The 25,000-nt window shown below is 40.3% G+C and overlaps 1 protein-coding gene across 1 annotated transcript in view; it reads left to right on the top strand.

Annotated features, from left to right (window-relative positions):
* kcnh3 (potassium voltage-gated channel, subfamily H (eag-related), member 3) overlaps nucleotides 1–25,000 on the top strand; it is a 96,151-nt gene that overhangs the window by 43,494 nt on the left and 27,657 nt on the right. Inside the window, exons 2-7 of the mRNA XM_030785983.1 lie at nucleotides 10,321–10,554; nucleotides 18,300–18,434; nucleotides 21,187–21,326; nucleotides 22,125–22,377; nucleotides 23,928–24,085; nucleotides 24,371–24,578. Of these exons, the coding sequence (XP_030641843.1) occupies nucleotides 10,321–10,554; nucleotides 18,300–18,434; nucleotides 21,187–21,326; nucleotides 22,125–22,377; nucleotides 23,928–24,085; nucleotides 24,371–24,578 (1,128 nt within the window). The remainder of the gene's footprint in view (nucleotides 1–10,320; nucleotides 10,555–18,299; nucleotides 18,435–21,186; nucleotides 21,327–22,124; nucleotides 22,378–23,927; nucleotides 24,086–24,370; nucleotides 24,579–25,000) is intronic.

Raw genomic sequence — 25,000 nt, 5'->3', positions numbered from 1 at the left:
GAAAAGCCTGTACGTACATGGCATCAAGGAGACCTACCCATAAAGCATGCCTGGATGAATAGGTTTAAAGTGGAAACAATGTATTGTGTCCCTAATAGGATTGGATTTGTCATGTTATGTAAGCAATTTGGTAATAAATCAGGCTTTTGTGTATATTTGGGAATACTGTACCCTCGAGGAGTCAATCCCATTAGAAACTCTTTATTACTCTCTCGTTACTTTTCTCTCTCTCACCCTCTCTCTCTCAAACGCACACACGCACGCACACACACACACACACACACACACACTTTCACAGTGATTTCATTTTTTATCACACTCTCACACTAGAAAAATCTGTGGCGTTATATCTCTCCATCTCTTCTGTCTCTTTCTCTCCCTCCCTCTCTCTCTCTCTCTCTCGCTTTCTCTCTCTTTTTTTGCACTCACAGACACACACACACACACACACACACACACACACACACACACCACACAAACACACACACACACACACACACTCTACTTGTGGGTGGGCTTCTTTTGTTCCTGATGTGAATGCAGCCACACTTCCCTCTCTTTGCATCCTATAATCAGTGCTGTATGGGGGCCGTCCCTGGGCTCTTTTGGGGCATCAGGGGCCACAGCAGTGATGGGGCTCTGGGATTTGCCGACCGCCAGAGAGCAAGTTGCCTGGGCGGTCAGCGTAGCAATTATTCTGCCAATGTGCCACACAACTCACTTCTCAGCACTAACAAATTGCCTGCTGTCTAAGTTTCAGCCCCCCTCCAACCCCCCCCCCCCCCCCCCCCCCCCCCCCGCCCCCCCAACAAATCCTGTTTTTAGAACGGGACAAGGTGGGAGGACAAAAAAAAAACAGTCAAAACAAGTCGCCTGCATCTTCATGTTCTCAAACATATTTTGGAATTAGTTCTCATGGTAGATTTCCACTCTTCTCTTTTTCATCCAAATATCCCGCACCCACGTCCAAGCAAACACCCTGGCATACGCACGCAGACACACACACACTCACACACACCTACACGTTTATTTATGAGGCACAGGAAAATCATGAATATTCATAGTACAAGGAATTACGAGCTAATGGAAAACACAGATGGCACATGTGTGTACACATACAAACACACATGTGCTCACACGCTGAGTTTAAGCTCTTTCCCTCTGCCCTCTCCCCCCCCCCCCCCCCCTTCTCATGGATGGTGAATTGAGATTCTTCAAAGGCTCTTTGATTCTCAGACTGAGCCAATAACTAACCTGCAGGCAGAGACACACTCAGCCATACACTCATACCACGCATCATCAACACATCTTCACATTGTGACCCACAGCAAAAGCTTTCTACATGCACAGACGGATCCTCAGAGTGAGAGATAAGAAAATGCCACTGGTTCACAGAAACGGGAATACAATCCAATGAATATATGTGTTATTTTGCTTTGTCTCAAACTGGAATTTTAATCATGGGAATTTTGATGGGCACATGGAGGAGTGGTCTGTTTGGTCTAATGTCCATAGATGTTTCTTTTAATTAGCTGTAAATAAAAACAAAAACAAAAAAAAAGTCCCGTTATCTCCCATTTTTTGACTGATCCATTCCAGTGATCCAAGATACTGTCATCTTACAGTAATATCCACAAGCTTTGAAATTTATGCAGATAGTTCTACTGGTCCATGATATTTACAACAACCATGACATAACTGACTTATCTCTTCTCGCAACTATTCCCTGATTACTTGTGTTCTCACTGACATGTTTAATTGCATAAAAAAATACTCATTTTCTTATCTGTTAACACAGTATGAAACTAGAACTTATTATCCACCATTGTAGACTTATATACATGCAAGCTGATATCCAATTTATGTACCTCCCTCTAAATAGAAGAATAACTCATGCTCAGATGAAGAATGGATGATTCCAATTATATGTATTCATTTTGACCCGACCCCTGGATCCTTCAGTCTCTGACAGTTGTATTAGCCATTCAAGTCTTGCCCAGTGTTCGTTGGTATGAATAAGAAATTTGCGGGGACCGCCTGGCAATAGAGTAGTGCTTCTGTTTGATCCTATCTGCCATAGACCATTTCAGCATTTACACTGACACCCAATGCATTTTCAAGTGCTGGTCAGCTCAGAAAAAAAAACCCTCACAATTTAACATGCCTGTATAAGGAAAGAGAGAGAGAGAGAGAGAGAGAGAGAGAGAGAGAGAGAGAGAGAGATTTATTTTGAGAGTGAAATAGACAGAAACCTTGGCGTTTTTTTCATTAAAGAGTTGCTTATAAAAGAATCAAAAGAAGCTTGTTTTTAAAAGATCTAATATAATCTCAAGGCATCTTTTCATCAGAAATTGTTGAGATTGCCAGCGGGGTTTGAAAGCCAATCGATGAAACGTAGCCAAAGCCTACAGTTGCAAAAAAACCAAAAAACCCTTCAAAATCATGAAGAATTTGAAACAAATTGTCAGTTGTATTTATGGGGGGTTTGTTTTATGACCACCCAAGAGGAAGACCACAAACACAGCTCTCTCTTTTAACTTTCATTTCCTGAAAACCTGCCTTCACATCTGATCTTTGCTCCATACTCTTTTTTTTTTTTTCCTCCAACTGTCCACTGGCCCGTCATACTAATTTAACGCCACTGGGCATGTCTGTGTGTGCAGAGTCCAGTTAACTGACGCCCTCCTAGCCACTCTGCTGTATCCCACTGTGTTGCATTCCTACAGAGGACTGGCTGCAGGCTGACTTGCCTTGGAGTAGCAAGAGCCTGATTTGAATGAGAAGCCTCAGGTCATTTCTGTAATGAGACCCATCAATCAATATCCACCCCAATCCACTCTTGCAAACCTGTGGTGGGTGTTAAGGCTTCTGGAGCTGCTGGAACAACCCCCCCCCCCCACCCCCACCCTATACCCAACATGGTTCCACTGTTGGCTCATTGTGATCAAACATAGCAGCTCCTCACTCTTTCTTTGCTTTCAGATTTCGTTTTCTGTCCATCTCTCTCTCTCTCTCTCTGTTCTCATCCCTCTCCTATTTCTTTTCCCTCATCTGTTTGTTTTCTTCCACCTTTCCTGCTGCAGCATAGACTAATGAATGGTAGACTTTCTTTGAGTCCTGCATCACACTCACTTTCTCTTATGTATTGGTCTTAATATGCACAAATACCACTGCTGGAGAGAGTCTCACCTTGTTCTGTGGTCATGTAATATTCATAACTGGCCGTATGGATAACGTTAAGTCCCTGTGCAGGCAGCAGCTGGGAAGCAGGGTGGAAGGAAAGCTCGAATGGCCGTACCTCTCCTACCCAGAGCCACAGAGGACATTTTAGGGGTTACCGCAACATTCATTTCAATTGCATCCAATCAAATCCAATCAAATTGAATCATATAGCGTTTAATCCAATGAAAAGTTTTGTTGCAGACTCCCTTAACCTTGTACCGCCGACCTGACCAGCCATCAAAACAACCTGCCCCCGCTGTTTCTCAACCTTCTCCTGATCCACACGGTGCTCCATCATTTGTGTGCGGGTGCCATTTGGAAGATATGTTGTTTTATTCATCAAGGTTGTTTTACCCTGGGGCAAGATTTCTGTTCTTTACCTAATCTCTGGTTGACAGGACTAGCTAACCTCATAAAAGGCCATCTCAAATCTCCCCAGCATCATCTGACAGCTTGAACACAACAACTCCCATCAAACTTCACATTGGTCCACTCGTCCCCCCCCCCCCCCCACCACCTCCTCCCACCCCCTTCTTACACACCCAAAATATGCCTGAATGGAACAGCCCCCCTGTGAATCCCACACATATTTTTTAGTGCAGATTGGTTAAGGTTTACAAAAACTGAACCTAATTCTTTGTTCAGCTGTGGAGTAATAGGTAGGCAAACAACAGCACCTCCTTTATATCAAACCCAGAAGCTGTGACAAGTTCAGTGTAGGTATGGTTAATTGACTGAATTGCTGAAACCATTCTAAAGTCTCCCTAAAGCATTCATGCAATGTCTGGCTACGATTACCTCAACACAATAAGCCCTGATAAAAGTTTAGCCTCTCTCATCAAAATGGACTGTAGGTAAAGAACCATGTAATATTGTGTAAGCGGGGTCCAGCTGTTGAAATAATTTAAACACATTTTCAACCAGATCTGATTCAATGTGAGTTGTAAAAAAAAAAAAAAAAGAGAGAGAAAGCATGTAGGCCTACCCTTCAGAGATGGAGGAAAAACAAAATGACATGAAATGTTTAATACTGAGTGACAGGTTGTCAAATGTAGTGTCAAAAAGACACAAAGCTGGATGGCTAAATGTGCTTTTATCGCATTAGCAGTGGTTCTATGAGGCATGTGAAACTGCAGCCTGACACTTGGTACAGAAGATGCTGATCATTAAAAGGAATACCACTCATTCATTTTAACGATGACCTCAGTATAATCTCTCAAATCAGTCTCTCAGAGTAAACCACCGAGTATATGGTGGAACCTCTTGGAGCTTCAGTGAGTGTTCATGCATTCATATACATTCACACACACACACACACACACATGCACCACAGAAGTGTGCAAACACATGCCCACAAACTTTTTGAGGGAGTGCTTTGCAATTGTGCAGAGGGATTCAGTGAATTTGCAAGTACACTGAGTCCTTGGGTGCTTTTTCTAATTCCTTAATTATGAGGGACACTTTTTATTCGCTTCATGAGATAAACATTTGAAAAATAATGAACTCTAGTTGCTGTATGGAGATGATAGAGTCTAATCCAGTTTAATCCAGACATCAGTTAAATAATAATCGCTCTGAGGTCTAGACTAAACTGGATTACATCACAAGATTGTCCTAAATTCATCTTCTCCTTTTTATCATGGTATTGTATAAGCACAGTGCTAATTAGTCTCCCCTTTGGTCGCAGCATTGTGTCTAAAAACACAGACAAACACACACACACAAATCTATCCTGGTAGTTCTATGGCTCCACAAGCTAATCTGCGATTTCATTGGATTAATCAGACCTAAATCCTGACTTTACCTGCGTGATCATCTCACAGATATGAGGCTAATGCTTTTTGTCAAGGTTTAAGTCAAAACAGGCATTACAAAGTCACCACAGCCCACCAATGCAACTACACAGACATCTTGTGTTTGAAGTTTTAACTCAGAGGCAGTGAGCACGGCACACAGAGAGGGTTTGATAGAGAGAGCACTACAAAGGGAGAGTGAAGGAAATTGGGAGGATATCTGTAAACTGTGTTGCTAGGGTACTGTGCCTTATAATAAACTCATTAAGTTGCTTTAAGGTAGTATTTGCAGATGACTGTAAACCAACCATATCACTTATGCCATAGACACATTTAAGATGCATTATCTTTTACTAACTGCATACATATGTGTACAGAGGCGTAAGTGAACCATTGCTTTGTCAGAGTGTAGACACACTCTGCACACACATTGCTTTGTCAGAATGTGTGTGTGTGTGTGTGTGTGTGTGTGTGTGTGTGTGTGTGTGTGAGACTCTTTAATTAGCATTCTGTACGGAACCTTGCTGAGAAAAACACACAAAAAAGTGATGGAAGCAGAATCTGTGGAGGGATTATAGCAGCAACCACATATGTTTAACACTCTCCCACTCTCTCTCTCTCTCTCTCTCTCTCTCTCTCTCTCTCTCTCTTCTCATTCTCTTTCTCCAACATACACTCTCCATTAAGATAGTGCTCCAAGGTATAGGCTTGACTAGCTTATCTGTCAAGCTTTAATCCAAATAGCATTTAACTATTAAGAGCTCAGTTTTTTTCCCCCCAATCCAAAGAACTAGCATATACAACAATACTGTTTGCTTCAAATGTTTAGACTAGCATATACAACAATACTGTTTGCTTCAAATGTTTAGACTAGCATATACAACAATACTGTTTGCTTCAAATATTTAGACAGTAGTTTTTATGTCATTTAGAGATGCTTACTGTCGCTATCATCTACACTGAAAACCAAAAAGCAGGTATTTGAACCAGTTCACCATATTGTTTTCATCTAACCAGATAATTAGAGGCTGCGCATTTCAGCCTTTCCAAATAATTCACACAGTAAAATGGCACTCAGCAGAGGCAATGTTAAAAATTCATACCAAGGAAAAGTCATAGAGTATTTAGTATTGAACTCATATTTCATTTAGCGTGCTCGCAAACCTAGCTGTAATACCATCCCTCAGGTTATTGGTAATTCTGTATGGGCTGACGCTGCCTATGTTAAATGAGAATAGTTTGCATTAGCATATGCTGCAGTGTTGTAGGTATTTAATCCCATCACTGCTGGATACATGCCTGGTGCTAGTGGTGAAAGAGGAGTAAATAAATTGTAATAACTTAGTACTTTTATATATGTCACGGCTTATTGATTTGCAAATGGGTCGTGCTAAATAAATAAATGAGAATTTAAGTGTTTGTTAAATTCTTGTTGAATTCACCTATGAAGTCACAAGAAAAGTGACTTTTTTTTTTCTCACCGTGTTTTTAGCCATCCACATACACAGATACTAGAAGAATCAGTCACACCATACAAACAAACAAACAAAACAAAACAGGGTCAAATATCATCAATTTTGGAAATGGAGAACAGCAAAACTAAGGTGACCAAGCAATCTCCTCCCCGGTGTGCTACCAGTGGTACTGCCTCCAGCAAATCAGTGGCTATTCCCAAGGCCAACAAAAAACAAAAACAAAAAAAAAAAGAAAAGAAAAGAAAGAAACATTCATTTGGGCAAATGATGATGGAGCTCATGTAGCCAAGCTTGCCTGTACTCCGCCGCTGTGGCTGCTTTTCGTGACAACCCCTCTGGCTGTCATCTCAAGAAGCTCATTTCACACTTGTCAGAAGTTGGAAGTATGCCCCCACTCTCCCACCCACAGTTCTCATGCCTCAGAACCCCCCGCCCCCCCCCCCGCTGGGTCCTCAAATCTGTACTGCGCTTTCATTGAAACGCCAGAACAGACGACATACACTGCTCATTGACATTTATGGCATTCATTGATTAAAAAAACAACAAAAAAAAAGACTGAAAGACTGAAGAATTTTTCATCGAGATTTTTCTAAGCAAGGACAGGCAGTATGCTGAGACCACAGACTGTGCTGTAAGAGTACATCTTCAGTCATGAATATGAAAAGGGATGTAACATATGATGTTTTTTTGGCTAGATGTTTTTGGTGTGTATATTTTAGTGTGAAAGGATGTGTACATGCTCATGTGTACGTGTGTGTGTGTGTGTGTGTGTGTGTGTGTGTGTGTGTGTGTATGCTTGTATCTGGGTGTGTGTCTGTCTTTATGTAATGTGAGGGAAAACAGGTCAGTCATCTCAAAACTGGTTTCGTCTGATGTAATAAAAAATGATGGATAACTATAAGAAAAATGGCAGTACAGCATTGAGCAAGATTGTTCAATGCACCGATTACACCACTTTATTCTAATCTGAGCCCAAACGAGTCAGAGGATGAAGACAGAGACAGAAGGCAAATAGAGACAGAGTGAGAGAGAAAGGGCGAAAGACAGAGAGAGAGAGAGAGAGAGAAAGTGAGAGAGTGAGAGAGAACTAGATTTGAGATTAATGCAATCAGCCAAGCTGCCCAAACAAACTGAATGAGTTGCATTCAGCGTTTCCAGGCAACAACCGAACTTAAGGAAAATTGGTGATAAAAAATAAACGAGTCACCATGATTGTTCAGAACGAGAAACATTCCATCGTTTACTCTGTAGTTTCTGCTGAGTCACAAAGTCTTTTTACGATATTACAGTCAAATATTTGTAAATCACTTGGACTGCGGGCACTTGCTCTTGTGTTTCTTGCGGTACTGAATTGAGTTAGGTCATCTCTTTTTGTCAACACTTGTCTAACGGATGATCAAGGCCATATTCATCAGAAGAGGAGATGCGTTTTTTTTTTTTTTCCCCATGGGAAGATTTATGGGCATGGGTTACACTGCTCTCCACTGGACGCCAATCAGGAAGTGAGCCATCAGGAAGTGCTTGAGCTTGTTGGTCTGGTTATATACGAGAGCTTTTAGCCCGAGTCTTATCACATGGAAACTCTCCATTTTCTCTCTCTCTCTCTCTCTCTCTCTCTTTCTCTTTCTCTCTCTCTCTCTCTCTCTCTTTCTCTCTCTCTCTCAAGTGGTAATCTTCTATTGAGGCCTCTGAAATCACCAAGTATCTCTTCAAGCACTGTCTCTATTACATACATGAGGACAAACTATTCAAACCATATTCACATCAAAAATGCAGAAAAAGAAAGAAAGGGAAAAACAAATAGAAATGTAGAGAAATGTATCCCCTGTATTATTATCTCCTCATCCCCTCATCCTCTCTTCTCTCCCTTCTTGCACTCACACTCAACCCCTCTCTAAAACACACACAACTTGGTGCCTCTACGTGTTCACATCAATGAAGTCCCCCATTCAGCTCCCCACAGTGTTCTTCAGGACTGTCTCCGTGCTCTCCAAAGTCCATGTTCTGCTATGTCCCTGAGGGACCGCCGTCTCACTGACACACCAGTCGTATCAGGGGAAAGCAGGAACAGGGAAACTTAGAGAAAGGGAGGTAGAGAAAGACAGAACGAAGATAGATTTGATCCTTGATTAGTTGTGGCGGACCCCTCAGTGCTCTGACATATAACAGCTGTGGCAGACTGCAGGTTGACAGTGATGGTGTGTGAGAGAGAGAGAGAGAGAGAGAGTGATAATGGGGTAAAAAGGGTTGATGAGTGGAGACTATGGTAAATTCAAGATCAGTGTTTTATTTTTCCATGTTATTATTGTTGTTGTTGTTGTTTTATTTATTTATCTCTCTTTCACAAACTTTTAAGTGCACATGTGCACACAAACACACACAGGGGAACTTAACGTGCATCTATAATGAGCATACAAAAAGAGAACAGCTCTTTTCTAAACCCTCTCTCTCTTTCTCTCTCTTCTCTGTATTCATCGATAGGTGTTGTGCTGACATCCTGTTATTGTGCCTCTGTTTGGCTGATTTGATTAGTGATCTCTCTTTTTCTCTCCCTCTCTCTCTTTTTCTCTCCCTCTCGCTCTCTCTCTCCCTCTCTCTCGCTCTCTCTGCACTTCATTATATCTCTAATGAACACTCCATTGACATTTCCATTCAGATCAGCTTCAGACCCTTCCATAACATCCTTCTTTCCATCTGCCACCAGTATATGGCAAAGCCTTGATTGTTTATCTGATGTATGATTTCCTGGAGTTGCACGGAGCTCATTTTGGTGTACTTTTTACATTCCATTAACAGCTTCCTAGTTACAGTTACTGTCAAGAGGGAACTGCCTTCAAGTGCTCTTAAAATTTCCTTTGCTCTAGGGAGTATGGATTATGTAAGCACAATACAGTGGGTCATTTGTGTGCAACTCCTGAAATATTTGACATACTGTACCTCAGCGAGAGAGAGAGAGAGAGAGACCAAATGTGGTTCGATGGACCACTAGTCACTATGGGTAATAAATTTTAGTTGGTTTGAGAATATGCCCGCGCGTCTCCTCTAGCCTCCGGGCTTGATTGACTTAGTCCATGTGAATCTGGTATGAGGGGAGTTTTTTTTTCTATATTCAATCAGACATTCCTAAAGTGGTCCGCCGCAGGCAATGTTTGATGAGGAGTCTCTTCCGGAGCCCACAGAGCTCATTGGTTGTGTGTTTTCTCTGAAAACATCTACCAGATTTCAAAGGAAAAATAGCACTTTTTGTTGGGAAGAGGGGGCTTGTGCTGGACATGTTTGTCCCTTGTCACTGTAACATCCTTATACAGCCCATAATGGAGAGTCTGAGTTAACTTGGGATGTGCTTGGTTTTGTTTTGAAGCTTCTGGTTCACTGTGCATTTAATAAAGAGAGCAATCTCACAGTCAGAATTGATTGAAGGGTCGACACAGAATGGAAGTATATTCATAGTGTTCTTTTATCAGCTGAGTCGAGTGTGTGTGTGTGTGTGTGTATGTCTGTGTATATTCTCTGAACCACCAGTCAAAGCTCACCTGAGAGGAGTCAGTATGGAATTCTTATTTTCATCATGCCCTGTTTCACTGAGTGAGGGTTTAACTTTGACAAATAATGTTTATTCAGCTCTCAGTGTATATCTTCAAAGAGTATGTAATTATACAGAGTCTTTAGTGGAATGAACTGAAGTTTTTCTGTAATTGCTCTTTCGTTGAATCAGAATTTAAAGTTGACTTATATACCTGACAATGGTTTTAACTCCTTTTGATATTCTTTCTTTCTTTCTTTCTTTCTTTCTTTCTTTCTTTCTTTCTTTCTGTCCTTTTCACTCACAGACAGCAACTTTGTGCTTGGGAATGCCCAGGTGCAGTCTCTCTACCCCATCGTGTACTGTTCTGATGGTTTCTGTGAGCTGACTGGCTATGCCAGGGCAGAGCTAATGCAGAAGAGCTGTGCGTGTCACTTCCTGTACGGACCAGAGACCAGTGATAGGCTGACGGCACAAATCCAAGGAGCTCTGGATGAACGGCGAGAGTTTAAGACTGAGCTAGTCTTCTACAAAAAAGGAGGTGAGAGAGAAAGAAACAGATAGACAAGCACACAGACACATAAGAATTTGAATTTATAATCCATGTTTATTGAGTCGGTACCACACTGCACACTAGACAATCACACCTCAAGTAGTTTCCTCAGAGCAAACAATTGATCGGTCAGTCTGTCACTCTGATGACCCTGAATGGCAGGATACATGTGCAGAGAGTTTATTTAAAACATTATCCAGGATCAAGTCACAAGAACAGGCCAGGGTTTGGTACACAAGAATCAGGAGTTGCACATGCAAGACAAAAGGTCAAATTCAGAAAATGGACCAGGGTCTAAAACACAGGAAAGACACGATCAATAAATGCTAATGCTAATAATAATAGTGCCAAAAATTCTACAAAATAATCAAACGGAAAGATTTTTCAAAGAGTGTGAGACAGCAATCCAACATCTGCTGTGCTCTACACACCCCCAAGTACAAATGACACCTGGACAATTGTCAGTCTGTTTATAGGATTAGATTCACCGAAGAGGTGCTGGTACGTTCATATGTGTAAAGTTCTGAGCACAAGCAAGAAATCATGGAAACTGATTTACTTTTGTGGCGCACAAGAGACTTGCTTTTCTCAACCTGGCAATCTTCCAATCCAATTTGTTGCTTTGAGCCATGCCTTTGTTTTGAACTCATTCAACCTTGAGATGATTGTTCCGATATTATAAATATGTCTTTGATGTTACGAACAGCTCTGCAAACCAGGGACCCTCACTGTGAATTTCGTCATGTTCTGTAAATGATTGTACGTTACTTTGTTCATTTTTTATTATTTGTTATCATCACACCTTTATTGCTCTTACGCTTGATATTACTCGTTGCTTTATTAACAGATCTTTTTTTTTTTTTTTAGATGTTTTAGAGCAGTTACTAAATATAAATATTCAGAATTTAATGTGCTCGTCCAAAAAATAATAATCCTCCAGCAGTTTTCTATTATCACCTGCCGTGCCACTCCATAGAACATACGGCATTTTGATCTGAGATAGTGCAGACCACTGCACCGACAGGGATTACACCACAGCCTAGTTATCCTCTCAGGTGTTAAGAGAACTATTAACTTAATGTCTTCCATTTAACTTTTAAAACAGTGCCTTTAACTTATGTAACATAGTGAGGCTCCCAATTAAAATATTTTTATGTCAGACATCTCAGGAGGAGCCAGATGAATGTGCAATTCAGCAAGATTGTGCTGAACAGACTGGAGACAGAGAACTCAGCACCATAGAGGCAGGATGACAGGACTGGATACAGGCACAAAGAAACTACTCATACAAACAGAATGTAACAGCGTTAACACGCATCAAGACTTTACAAAGAAATAACTCAAAAGCAGGGGCATTTCAATAAACAGAAAATAAAACTTGATCAACAAAACAGTTGCAACAAATGATTAAATGAGTGGCTGATCAGACCTGAGATCCTTAGAAAAGTGACGCTTAACGTTGAATGGTTGAACCAGAGGGAGGGGGAGACGATTGTGTGACATTTTACAGATAAATAAATGAAGCGCTTAATTGACAATGTGTATCGTGATACCAGACATACTTAAAATTTTCAAACAATGTTGCTAAGACACGTTCTGAAAACATGTCATTGAAATCTGCCACCTTTATAACGTCAGAAAAGCATCGTGGCAATATTAGTGGCATTGCATCCGTTATAGAACATTTTAAAAATGTTGCTATATACGTGTGGAAAATACTGTGCTTGGACATGATGTAAATGTGCAGAAAACCCTACAAAATATTTGGGAAATGTTTCAAAGCACTGTACATTTTTTCTACAGCTCAATATGTTGTAGCATCATAACTTTGTCTCATTGGGGTGTTTCAGAAATGCATGCTTAAAATGTTTAAGCACCTCTTCAAAGAAACATCCCAAAGACTGACACTGAATCATTTTTTAAACATGTTAGATATAATGTTTATTATGCTTATTATCTGCCAATATCTTCTCCACTCTGGAGAAATCCCCCAGTGGTGGTTAAGGCGAGCAGATACCCATTCTCAAGGTTTCCCCCCAGCAGCAGTCACTTTTGAGCGGGAAAATAAGCAAAATGTCCAGTGGTCCAAAAAATGATCCAGTAGTTCGAGAACTTTCTCTCGTTTAATACATCCTGATATGGAGCCCAGAGAGACCTATAGTCCCCTGCTTTGAGCTGGCCTTCCAAACACAAAGACTTCATCCCCGTAGTCTCCCAGAGCTTTCTCACAGGACTCCACTCACGAGAACTAAGCCTCTGTGGACCCTGCAGTCAGTAGAGCTGAATCCCCGATGGTTGAGGACAGACATCTGAATTCCAGGATGTCAACGTCCCGGGAAAGATGTCCACCAAACCTTGTGTCCCTTCCTTTGCTGGCAGGAACCAGACTGCTGCCAAGCCCCCCAAAAAAGTTCACAAGACGAGGTTGTATGTCATATCAAAGTAACCCAGTTCTTCTATGCTGCAGGGGATAGCCAGTCAGGTTAATCCATGCCTGAAGCCCAAATAAATACCAAAGACCTTTAACCTATCTCTTGCACACTAAATACCTCCTGGTCAATACAGGGCCTTTTCCACTCTTCACTGCCTCACTCAAAGAGAGAGAGACAGAGAGAGAGAGAGACAGAGAGAGAGAGATGAACTGGTTGCTCTTCCAGTATAATGTAGGACCAATTTTGTGCAATACCTGACTTTAAACAGATATTTATTACTCATTTTCTAGCTTTGGGTGTCAACAATTACATTCACATTTACACTTACATTTGTTCATTCAGCAGAGACATTTATCCAAAGCAACTCCCAAGACAGGCAGATTATTACAGTTTGGTGATAATGATCCTGTATTTCCTCCGTCTTTCCCCGACAAAGATACAGTACTGTCTCAGAGGCATAAACAGTTACCACACAACAAAATGAACCCCCCACCCTACTCCCAACCAGACTCACTCTTCATATTGAACAGGATGACAAACAAGACGCATGTAACACAGTAAATGTCATGCCCATATTCACACACCTGTGGCGAAGGAAAAACAGCATAGCCGTGTAACTGGAGCACACTCCTGTGAATATGAACAACCCAATGTCTTTCGTCACGGCGATTCAGCCAGCACCACTTGGCATGGAATTTGCCAGACAGTTTGTGTGGATATTTAATGAATTTTCATGATGCATCTGGTTATTTTAGTTTAGTTTGTATTAATTAGATAGATAAACACAAAAACTATCCCTGTTTGGAAATGCGGCTATGTTGTAACTGAAATCAAAACGCTGTAAATGACCAAAATCAGCTCAACAAAGTTATAGAAAAGCTGGCTGGTGGTCTCCACAAAATCAAAAACAAATAAAAAAAAGTAAGCGTGTAAGAAAAAAAAGGTCTTTATTTAAGTTGCAGAGGAAACTCTGAGGCACAAGCACTCAGCCCATAGCTCTCCCAGTGTCCCTGGGTTTCCAGAGCCTCATGCAGTACGCACAACTGACATAAAGATGTATCTCCAATCAGGTCACGTAACTAACCAGCCAATAAATTATCCAAAGGAATATGAATTAAATCTCTAGTTCCCAGCAGATTTAACATAAGTGAAATGGAAAGTGAAAATGAAGATCCCTCAAATACATAGAAAACATTACAATTGGAGGTGATTTCTTCAGAAAAGGCTTTGATACACATTGCATAATTGAGTCTATAGTTGAGCCTGTGTGTAATTTGCAGTTGCAGCACGGAGTATGGAGGATTCAAAGAGAATGGTACATCTCACAGAACATTCTCATGTGGGTTCTTTATGTGGACACATCACTGCTGGAATATATATAATTATATATATGTGTGTGTGTGTGTGCTTTTATGATTAGTATGACGTATTTATGGCTACTGATCAATCCCTGACATATCATGATAGAACAGGCTTTAGTTACAAATGAACCTGTATTGTTAACTATAATTACATACTAAATATTAAATAAGTTGGTGGATATTGTAGGATTTTGTTTTTCGTTTATTTGGATTCCTCACATGTTGAACATTAGCATGAAGGAAACAGCTCCAGGAAGGAGACAGGTACTATCCGTAGTGTGTGTGTGTATGTGTGCGTGCACATTTTGAATATACATGTGAAGTGTGTGTAATATTAACCACTCATTCATAATTCAGTGATACATAGGCCCATGCGCTTTGAGCCTGTTTGAAGACTGTAATGACCGTTGGTGAGAGAAGTTTGGGCTGAGGACTCTTATAGGTTGTATATTGAGTGATTTGTGAGTATTTCATAATGACATGTTAGATAACACTTGAGCACTGTGTCATAACTCCTGGCTATCACTTGTCACATAATCACATTATTATTATTATGAAATATTATAGATCCTCAGCAAATCTCACTGGATTATTTTCATTTTGTTCCAGACAGAGTGATGGTACCTTAAACTGATTCAAACACACACACACACACACACACACGCACACACACACACACACACACACACATATAGATAGATAGATAGATAGATAGATAGATAGATAGATAGATAGATAGATAGATAGATAGATATAGTGTATATGTAAAGACCATAGTTTATCAAGGCAGTCATGAGGTTTAAAAGGTTGCTACATGCAGAGTTGAGTAGATGCCTTCACATGTATAACCTTCAGTCATAATTTGTCAACATAATGATATTAAACTAGATATTATATACCTTTTGACACTTTCATTTGATCCATTTGCCTTTATTTACCTGCACTGTCTGATCAACAGAATAAAGGAGTGCAGAGGAAAGGTCTGGTTCTTTTGTGTGTGTGTGTGTGTGTGTGTGTGTGTGTGTGTGTGTGTGTGTGTGTGTGTGTGTGTTTTGAAAGGAAGTAATGCTCAACTCTAAGTGATTAAACTTTAATTAACCTTTAATTATCAATTAATTATTAAATTAACTTTGGCCTTTAATTTTTGTACAATCAACAAAAAAATGTTCAATAAAAAGTTCATTTTTTCTAGACAAACCAATCAATAAATGAATTAAATAAAAGCCATGAAGATGACTAAACCTCATAGCGAAAGCCATGTGACTCCAGCTTAGAATTCTAAGGCAGTACATTGTACAGCTCTTCTGAGTTTACTCATCTTGTTTTCAAGAGTTTCTGGAGACAACCTCTTTGCCATGAGGTTTAGGAAGAAAAGCTTTTACAGGGTGCCAATCGTCTGGTATATTAAAGCAGTCACATATCCCAGAATTTGAGGAAGCACAGAGAAAAATTAAGGTCTGCAGTTGTTTGTTCAGCTTCTCTTTTGAGAGGTCATTCTCAACTAAACTTCCATTGTGCTCATCTTCTGTCTCCTAGTCAGTTGTTCTCATTTTTACTCAGTGACATTCACAGCAACATAACCTCTTTGGCCCATTTGTATGTGTTAAATAGACCTATTATACGGTTCCTCAGAATGCTGTAGAAACTTCCATTGAATTGAACGGGCCATCCCAATGTTCATAGGTCTGATATTGATAATGATCGCTGAAAGAAATTAATGACCACTGCCACTTGCAATGGGTTTCGTGCTCCTGATTCACATCTTTCATATCGTTCCGCAGGTAGTCCGTTAACTTATCGTAACGGAAATTCATGGTAATTTGTATCTGACAATAGCAGCCCTCGTTATGGTAGCGATTTGGCAACATCAATGGGACATCAACTTTAACTTCCCCCAAGATGTGCCATTGATTCTCACAAACTGCACCATTAATGGGAAACCTTCAATTTAATATCAATAAACAGAATGCTTAGCCTATTAATCTGCAACAAGCTGACGAGTCTGCGGGTAGCCCAAAACGTTGCTATGCAACACCTGCAACTTTAAAGTTGTATTTTCTAGACGGACTATTTTTCTCAGAGGAAGCCACAAAACGGCAGTAAAAACATTAAAATTAAATATTGTGTGAAGTTTCTTTTATTATTTTGGCAAGTAACCGTGTAATAAGCCAAATAATGTATATTTCACCCGAAAATAAATCCCTTCAGGACAATACAAGACCCCCGCCGTTGTGCATCGGGGTCCTGTTTGTCCTGTCTGGATTTATTTTTTGATGATGACCAGTTATCGCTTACATAACTAAAAGAAATTTTCATATTCTCTCTTGCCACTTAGGCGACTCAACGTTTGTTATGTTTTTTGAAAAAGTTTGTCGATTATTTCAAGAGCTCTCTTTTTTGCGTGGTTTGGCCCATTCAATTTTATATGTTATCTTTTTGAGGTTTTGAGCTATCTGTACATTTTTTGAATCAGCTGAAAGTGCTTTTTCCCTCACTTTTCTCTATAAAGCTAAAAAAGAAGACAACATTAGGTATGATATGGAAGCACATAATAAACAGTGTGACAAATAAGCAAACACACACACTAACAACAAGGCATGTCAAATGAAAAAAGGCTATACTCGATGCTCCAAATGCACTCTCTCTTTCTCTCTGTTTCTCTTTGAAATTAAAGTGTAGATAAGGCACAGTACGACACGACTGTGGCTCTGTGGGAAATGCACAACAACTGAGTAATAAAATAGTCTAGAAACAGACGCTCTCTTTCTGAAAATGTTTCATTCGTTATGGCAGACCTCTGTTATGCACACATCACAGAGGACCTGCTTCACACACATGTCCACAGAACACCAGGACACATTGTCCTAACAGTGTATGAGAATATGAAATGCTCTGAAGCCACCCAGAGAACAGAGACAGCACAGTCCCAGTGCAGTCCCAGAACCACTTTGGTCTGAGACCTCAGTCTTCTAATTAACAAATGAAAATAGATTATTGGATGGATGGATGGATGGATGGATGGATGGACTAGACTGGTTTGGACAGGACAGGACAGGCCTAAATACAAATTATGTATGGCTTCTCAAATAGTCAGACAACAGACAGATAGATTTTTTAAAAATCCATCAATAGGTACATCCTAGAGAGGCAGATAAACATAGTATACAGGTAGTCAAACAAATAGACACTAGCATGATCAGCATGAGCATGATGACATTTAAATATGCCAACCTAAAGAGCTCATGAGGGTACATGTAGTTCCAAAACCCTTACAAACCCCAGAATGTTATGATAGATCCATTTCTTTTGATATACCAACAAAATGCACTCCTACATCAACATTGCACTCAGTGTCTCTCAGGAAGCAGTGGGAGATGTCGTGTTGTGTTCGCCCTGTCGGCTGTTACTGAAACTCCCAGCGAGCAAAGCAGTTGAAATAGCTTTTCCATATTTTCAATTTAACTCAAGGTGTGCAAGGGAGCTTAAGAGGATGAGGATGAGGATGAGAAGCGGCCATAACAGGACCACTTCCAATCTTCTCCGACAGCTAGAGCTGATTTGGACCAGGATGGAGCCTGGGACAGATCTGCACTGCTATGTGTGTGTGTGTGTGTGTGTGTGTGTGTGTGTGTGAGAGAGAGAGAGAGAGAGAGAGAGCACATGTTAGATTTAAAGAGAGGGAAATAAAGAAAGAGAAAATGAGGGGAAAAGAAAGAGAGAGAGAGAGAGAGAGAGAGGTACCTGGCTGTCATGTTTTGAATTGGAATCATGTAATTTTTATGACAATGCAGACATTCTGGTTTGAACATCAGGCACTGTTTTTTTGTCTTTGCTTGAGAGAGAGAGAGAGAGAGAGAGAGAGAGAGAGAGAGAGTGTGTGTGTGTGTGTGTGTGTGTACCCTGCCTCCTAAATGTGGATTTCTCTCTGTGTGCTGGGCAGGTACCCAGTTCTGGTGTCTGTTGGACATTGTGCCCATTAAAAATGAGAAGGGGGAGGTTGTTCTGTTCCTGGTCTCCCACAAAGACATCACAGACAACAAGAAGAACCAGGATCCAGAGCAAGGCCCTGAAACAGGTACGTCAGCCACAGTAAGCCACAAAGACAAATCCCTTATTCAGCATCAGACACTAAGAATTGTGAGTTAACTTGAGCTAAACACAAGGATACGTACCTAGAATAAGTATAGAGATAATGTGAATTTGTCTTGATTAGACAGCCATAAATGACTGGTCCTCCTACAGCCCAAAGGATATGTGAGTTGTTAGGGATGAATCCAAAGAGATTTGAGGTATCTTGGATCACGGACAAAGGCCATTAATTTGTCTGTGGCTATGCAGACAGGTTAATTGGCATGAGGTAAACACATTAATTTGGGTTACCTTGTGTCTGACACTGAAACAGAAGAGTTCTCCTGATGTAAATGACATTGAAACTAAACTTTTCCGGTTCCAGTTCCGGTAGGACACTGCGAAATTGTTTTGCTTTGTTTGGTTTGTATTTAAGGAGAGGATTTTGAAAAGACTCATTAGTGGTGGAATAGGAGATTCAAAGGGTGTTAGAAAGTAAAAGATAGATATTGTGCGTGTATATGTGTATTTACTGGAATCCTATTTTCTTTACTTTGATCTAATCCCTCAGCTGTTTTGGATGTAACCTTTCAGATACCTAATAAGCACACAGGAGTATTGTTATTTCTAGAAATTAATGTCCATAAATATAACAGAGAGAGAGTGAGAAATTGTCCTAGCCCACACTCCGAACTAAATTTCACTTTGTCTGACAATAACAGTACCAATGGGAATCTGATTGAACTCCTGTTGTATAGAAGTGAGGTCTCGGATCCACATAGTGAAGAAGATTGGGCTACATGCTGAAGTTGGCCAAACTATATTTTGTATTAGTTTTATTACCAGTAGTAGTGGTACAAATGATTTAGACAGCAGTGATGGTAGCACTAGTAATAGTAGTCATAGTGGTTGTAGTCATAGTGGTAGTAATAGTAGCCATAGTGGTAGTAGTCATAGTAATAGTATTAGTCATAGTAATAGTAATAGTAGGAGGAGGAAGAGGAAGAGGAGTGCAGCAGAGGTAGTACTGACAGTGTTGTGATGAGAGAAGGAATGAGAGACTTTGTGGTACTGCCTGAGTCCAGTGCTGTGAGCAGGAAGAAATCAGTCAGATCAGAGAGTCTTCTGAACAGGGTTTAGTGTCTGTATACACAAGGGAAATGGACTAATGAGAGAGCGCTGGAGTCAGTTCCTCACAGCAATAGCATTCATAATGGTAGTCATATCAGAAATCATATTGATTTTGCAATATTTATGAAGGATTGCATATGAATCTGAGAGCCTGAGAGAGAGAGAGAGAGAGAGAGAGAGAGAGATGTCAGCATCAAAGATAGCACAATGATGAAATCTGTATAAGAGAAAGAGTGTTTGGACAGTGAACCCTTGAACTCTTCACAGAGATTAAGTTTGCCCCCCCCCCCCCCCAGGGATGCAAATAAGTCTGTCATCCACAACCAGTGGAAAATTTCACAGGCTACTGGCAAAGAGTCTCTTGAAAGAGAAGCTCAGACATACCTCTGATCCAGTGCCTCACGGCAGCGTGTGCTGGTCTCAGTTTCTGCTGAACACTGGGCTATTAAAACAGGGCTCAGCTGGATAATACCACAAAAAAACCCAAAAAACAATATTACCCTGTTCCTATTCAAACACCAGCAGATCTCAGATGCACAACTGTTACCCCATCCGCCCCCCATTCTCTCTCTCCCTTTCTCTGTTCCTCTCTGTCTCACCCTCTCTCTCATTCTCTTTTTCCTTTTCTCTCTCTTTTCATTTTTCTCTTTCTCTCACTCTCTCTCCCTTTTCTCTCTGTTACACTCACTTTCTGCCTCTGCTGAGTTTTGCTGGTGATCCTTCCTGCCTTAAGGCATCATATCTAGTCAGCATCCCAGGTGGTGCACGCTTTTGCTTTAATCTCGACAGTCTTGTTCACCTGTAAAACAAAAAGGGTGGTAAGAAAGAGAGAAGTGGAAAGATACCCTAATACTCTTTTGTTTATAGAGGTACATTTCTGGTGTGCTTGTCGACAGAGTTTCTTAAAAAAAAAAAAAAAAGTAGCATTATGACTGTAGCATAGTAGCATCATGACTGTTTAATGCTAATAGGGAAGTAAAGTTTGGCAACAGAAAAGATGTGGCAGCCCAGCACATCAGACTCATTGGATATAATATGTTTGGAAATTAATTTAATTACATTGTTTAAATCAAATGGAATTGGATTAAATTGTACTGATGTAAGTTGAGTTGAAGTGGGTGGAAGCCTAGAGCTGCTGGATAATATGAACAGGTGGACAAAAAATGAAACAGGTTGGAACCAGAGGGAGGGATGTAGGCAAAGTGACAGTAATTGAAAATTGGTTGCAAGAGCAATCAGACTTCAGGGTATGAAAACATTTTGTCATCACCTCTCCATTTTCAAAACGAAAAGAAAATCTGCACATTTCTAAAGGCTGCCAATCATTCTCGTTCATTATTAGAGCTTTTCCACTTTGAAATTAGGAGCAATTAACTGTTTTTTTGGGGTTTTTTTTTACGACTGCTAGTGAAAAGTAATGTATTAATCAATGATCACTCAAATGCAAAGTAAAGTCATTAAATCTAAAAGGAGGAGTGCATCATATTTAATTTATTATAGCGAACTAATAATTTAATGTAAACTAATGTGGCTGAACGTTTCCTAAGAGTGTCTGTGTAATGCTTGTCAAGTCTTGAGCACATATGTAATAGACTTCTTGCGATATGAACATGTAATACGTTTCTCAGATGAAGAAACTGGCCTGGAGGTGCACAGGGTCACACGACCCCCTGGTTTCAACGCTAACCGTCGGCGAAGCAGAGCCGTGCTCTACCATCTCTCTGGTCACCTGCAGAAACAAGACAAAAGCAAACTCAAGATCAACAATGTAAGTGATACCTATGTATTCTTAAGTTGAGTGTGGGCCTGCTCAGTCAAAAAAGAAAAACGCTTACCACAAACTTGCTACGAAAAAGCAAATTGCAAAAAAAAAATAAAATAAAATATGCAGAAAATGGGGGTGGCGGGTCATAGATCCCTCTCAATAAACAAAATGTTGGACTGAGAAAAATGAAATTATTGTTGTATTCTGTCCTCAGTAAGTCAACACTAGTGATGGGGGGGTTTGACAACAATGTCTATGGAAAATTATGGTGTTAAAAAAAGAGGTAATAATAACAGAACATTCATGGTTCTAAATTTTTAAGTCATGTGGAGCCACTCGATCTTGATTGCACATCACATAATGTCCGTGTTAGAAAGTATTATATTGCTAAAATAGTGTTGGAAAAATCTCACTTAAATAGGAGGTGGGTGAAACAATAGTTCATTCTTGCCCAACAGGAACCTGCTGTTTGGAATCTTATTACTCAAGAAACTCAATGGTCAAATCAAAGCCACAAAAATTCTCAAAGAACTAAAAGCTTGCTCAACAAGATCAAAGAAAAATTTCTTTAGGAAAATGGTCTGGAAGCCATAGGGTGGTCTTAAAGTGGAAACTCTGATTTGTCTTTTTCTTCCTGTATCCAAGTAATATGAATACTGTTATACTGAGATGTATTTAACGCAGTGCATCACAAAGTAATGCCCAGCATTCCCACACTAATTTTCACAACAACGTTCTGTTGACAGACACATTGTACTCAATATATCTACAGCTATTCTTTTTTTTTTTTTTGCCATCTAGAACATGTTCGGGGAGAAGCCGCCCATCCCAGAATACAAAGTGGCCGCAATCCAGAAGTCTCGATTCATCTTGCTCCATTATGGCACTTTTAAGGCGGGCTGGGATTGGTTGATTCTTTTGGCCACCTTTTACGTGGCGGTCACCGTACCCTATAATGTCTGTTTCACCGTGGTGGGAGGGCGGGATGAGGTGTCGACCCCTAGAAGCCCTCCAAGTGTGAGTGACATCCTGGTGGAGATTCTTTTTATGCTAGGTAAGGCATGCACACTAGTACCTCCATCAAACTGAGTGATAAATTCATTGGTTTGGCATAATTACAAGGGCAGAGCTATTTTGTCACAGTAGCTGATTGTATATTGCATAGACTTCTATGACTAATGCTACCTGGCTGTCTGCATCATCTGGGATTGTGATGTCACAATGCAAACACATATTAGCATAAACATGCTGCTTAATGTCAGACACTCTTTGATCTTACTACTAGTCTAGTACACTACCACACACAATTTTATCTAGAGCTTGTTGATTTTCCTTGCGTCATCAGGTGACACACATATTATTCTGTTCCAGGCTCAGCAAGAACAAAGTACTAGGTTCTGAGACAGACTGTCTTGTGCTGTCGCCAAACTTAAAAATCTGACTGCATCACAGCAGATCAAAGAACACGTCTTTGATGCGAGCTTTCTGTAGCACCTACAGTTAAAGAAGTCCCCAGTTCTGAGAACGCAGCTAACGTTACCAATGTTGTGATTAGCCAATCTGAGACGCAAAGACTACACAGACACTTCTGCATCCAAATGATGTTAGCAGGGAACATACAGATCCAGTGAGCTAGCTCTCACTGTGTCAGTACACAATAATACTATTCAACTCTTCAGCGACAGAAGAAAAACCAATTTATCGGGAGCTGATGGAAAAATAGAGTATGACTAGTTCATCAGAAAAGATGTGCTTTGCCTTTAACTGCAGATTAAACTATATTGAAGACAGCACATCCAAAGGACCGGCTTACAATAGGGAGAAATAATTTAACTGATATTTACTAAACATCTGTTCTAAAAAATCAAGACACAATGGCCCTCAGTATGTTCATCCAGATAATGGGGTTATTGGCCATTTCTCTTGTTCTGGGTGTTATTGGAAAGTTGAACTGAATGGGAGTTTAATCCCCCAGTTTTGCTTTGGTTGTCTATAATGTAGATAAGTCTGTGTTCCCTAAAGCCTTTTGTAAATACCACTGCCGCATCTGGTTTATTATCGACACGCTTGGCTAAATCTCATTGCAACTCCATTGCTCCAAGGTATATGGTGCATACAGAGAAAATCTGTCCGGTTAATTAAATGAAAGTTAACGATAATGAACCTTTATCCACTGGAATCATCAAATCACTGTCCCTCAATAGGTATTTTCCAGTTTAAAGACTCTCTTTTAGCCCTCACAACAGTTCAGATCCAGTGCGTAAATACCTTACTTCATGTAAGCACAGATGAAGACAAATTAATTGACAAACTAATGGTACTTAACAGTTATTCTTCTAGGAAATACAAATCATAATGATGTACTAAACGAGTTTTGAATTCGTCAGTTTTCCGTGTGCTCTTGTTACAGATTAAGAGTAATTTATACATTGTGGAAAAATAAAATCACCGCCTCTCGGGTGCTTTTTGTGTAAACAGCTGACTTTTCATTATCACCTTTCACCTTTTTACTTTTCAACCGATCAAAGTGAATCAATCTCAGGCTGAATTTCCTAAGATACCAGCGACATTGCTGATGATGTTGGTGTTTTGTCTCTGTTGCAGATATCGTGCTAAACTTTCGTACCACGTTTGTGAGCACTACAGGCCAGGTGGTGTACGATGCCCGCTCTATCTGCGTGCATTACGTCACCACCTGGCTCTTCGTGGATCTAATCGCTGCGCTCCCTTTTGACTTGCTTTACGCATTCAACGTCAGTGTGGTGAGTCTCTGTCTGTGTGTGTGTGTGTGTGTGTGTGTGTCTGTGTGTGTGTGTTGACAAATTTCGAGGTAAGACTATGAGGAGTCCATAAAACAAAGGTAATAGCATCAGGATTATACGACGTCCTTTTCACATTTCCATACTGAATTAGATTTGCATCAAGCTATAAATGTGGTTCAGAGATCCTTAGAAGACCCCAAGGAAGATCACATTGTAAAATGCTAATGGTATCCATCTATTCCGTGATGTTGTTAGCGAGCTGTAAACTCTTTTGCTCGTTTGCAGTATTTCGGAGTTCACCTGCTGAAGACTGTGAGGTTGCTGCGTCTCCTTCGCCTACTGCAAAAGCTGGAACGCTACTCGCAGTACAGCGCTGTCGTGCTAACGCTGCTCATGTCCATGTTTGCTCTGCTGGCCCACTGGATGGCTTGTGTCTGGTACTTCATAGGCCGTCGTGAAATTGAGAACAACAGCCCTGGATCCTGGGATATTGGTGAGTATTCTTAAAATGTGTAACATAAGACATTCGCAATTTTTTTTTTTTCAGAGAGGTCTTGTGAACACCAGTAACTTGCAAATTCATAGTCCTTTTTCCTAACAGTGAAAGAGCAGATGATGGAACCGATTGGAGAGGCCAATTTGCTAATTCATTCAGTGTCTACCCTTCATTCCTCATTTAATTTTCTCTTTTATTCCTAACATTAAATTTAGCAGCCCATTTTCAAACCTTATATTGTGTGTTCTTCATTACAATCATATCATTAAATACTTTAATAAGCTAGAGTTGAAATAAACTAGAGTTTAGGTCAAAAAGTTAAAGATTTAAACTGCTGTTACATTTCTGAAAGACAATAGCCTACAATTGCACTGTGAAATTCATATTGACAGTGCATGGAAAGCGTATCACTAGAATTT

This window comes from Chanos chanos, chromosome 10, assembly GCF_902362185.1.
Source record: "Chanos chanos chromosome 10, fChaCha1.1, whole genome shotgun sequence".
NCBI lineage: Eukaryota > Metazoa > Chordata > Actinopteri > Gonorynchiformes > Chanidae > Chanos > Chanos chanos.
The sequence above is the reverse complement of the archived record's forward strand: the minus strand, read 5'-3'. Positions and strand labels throughout refer to the sequence as shown.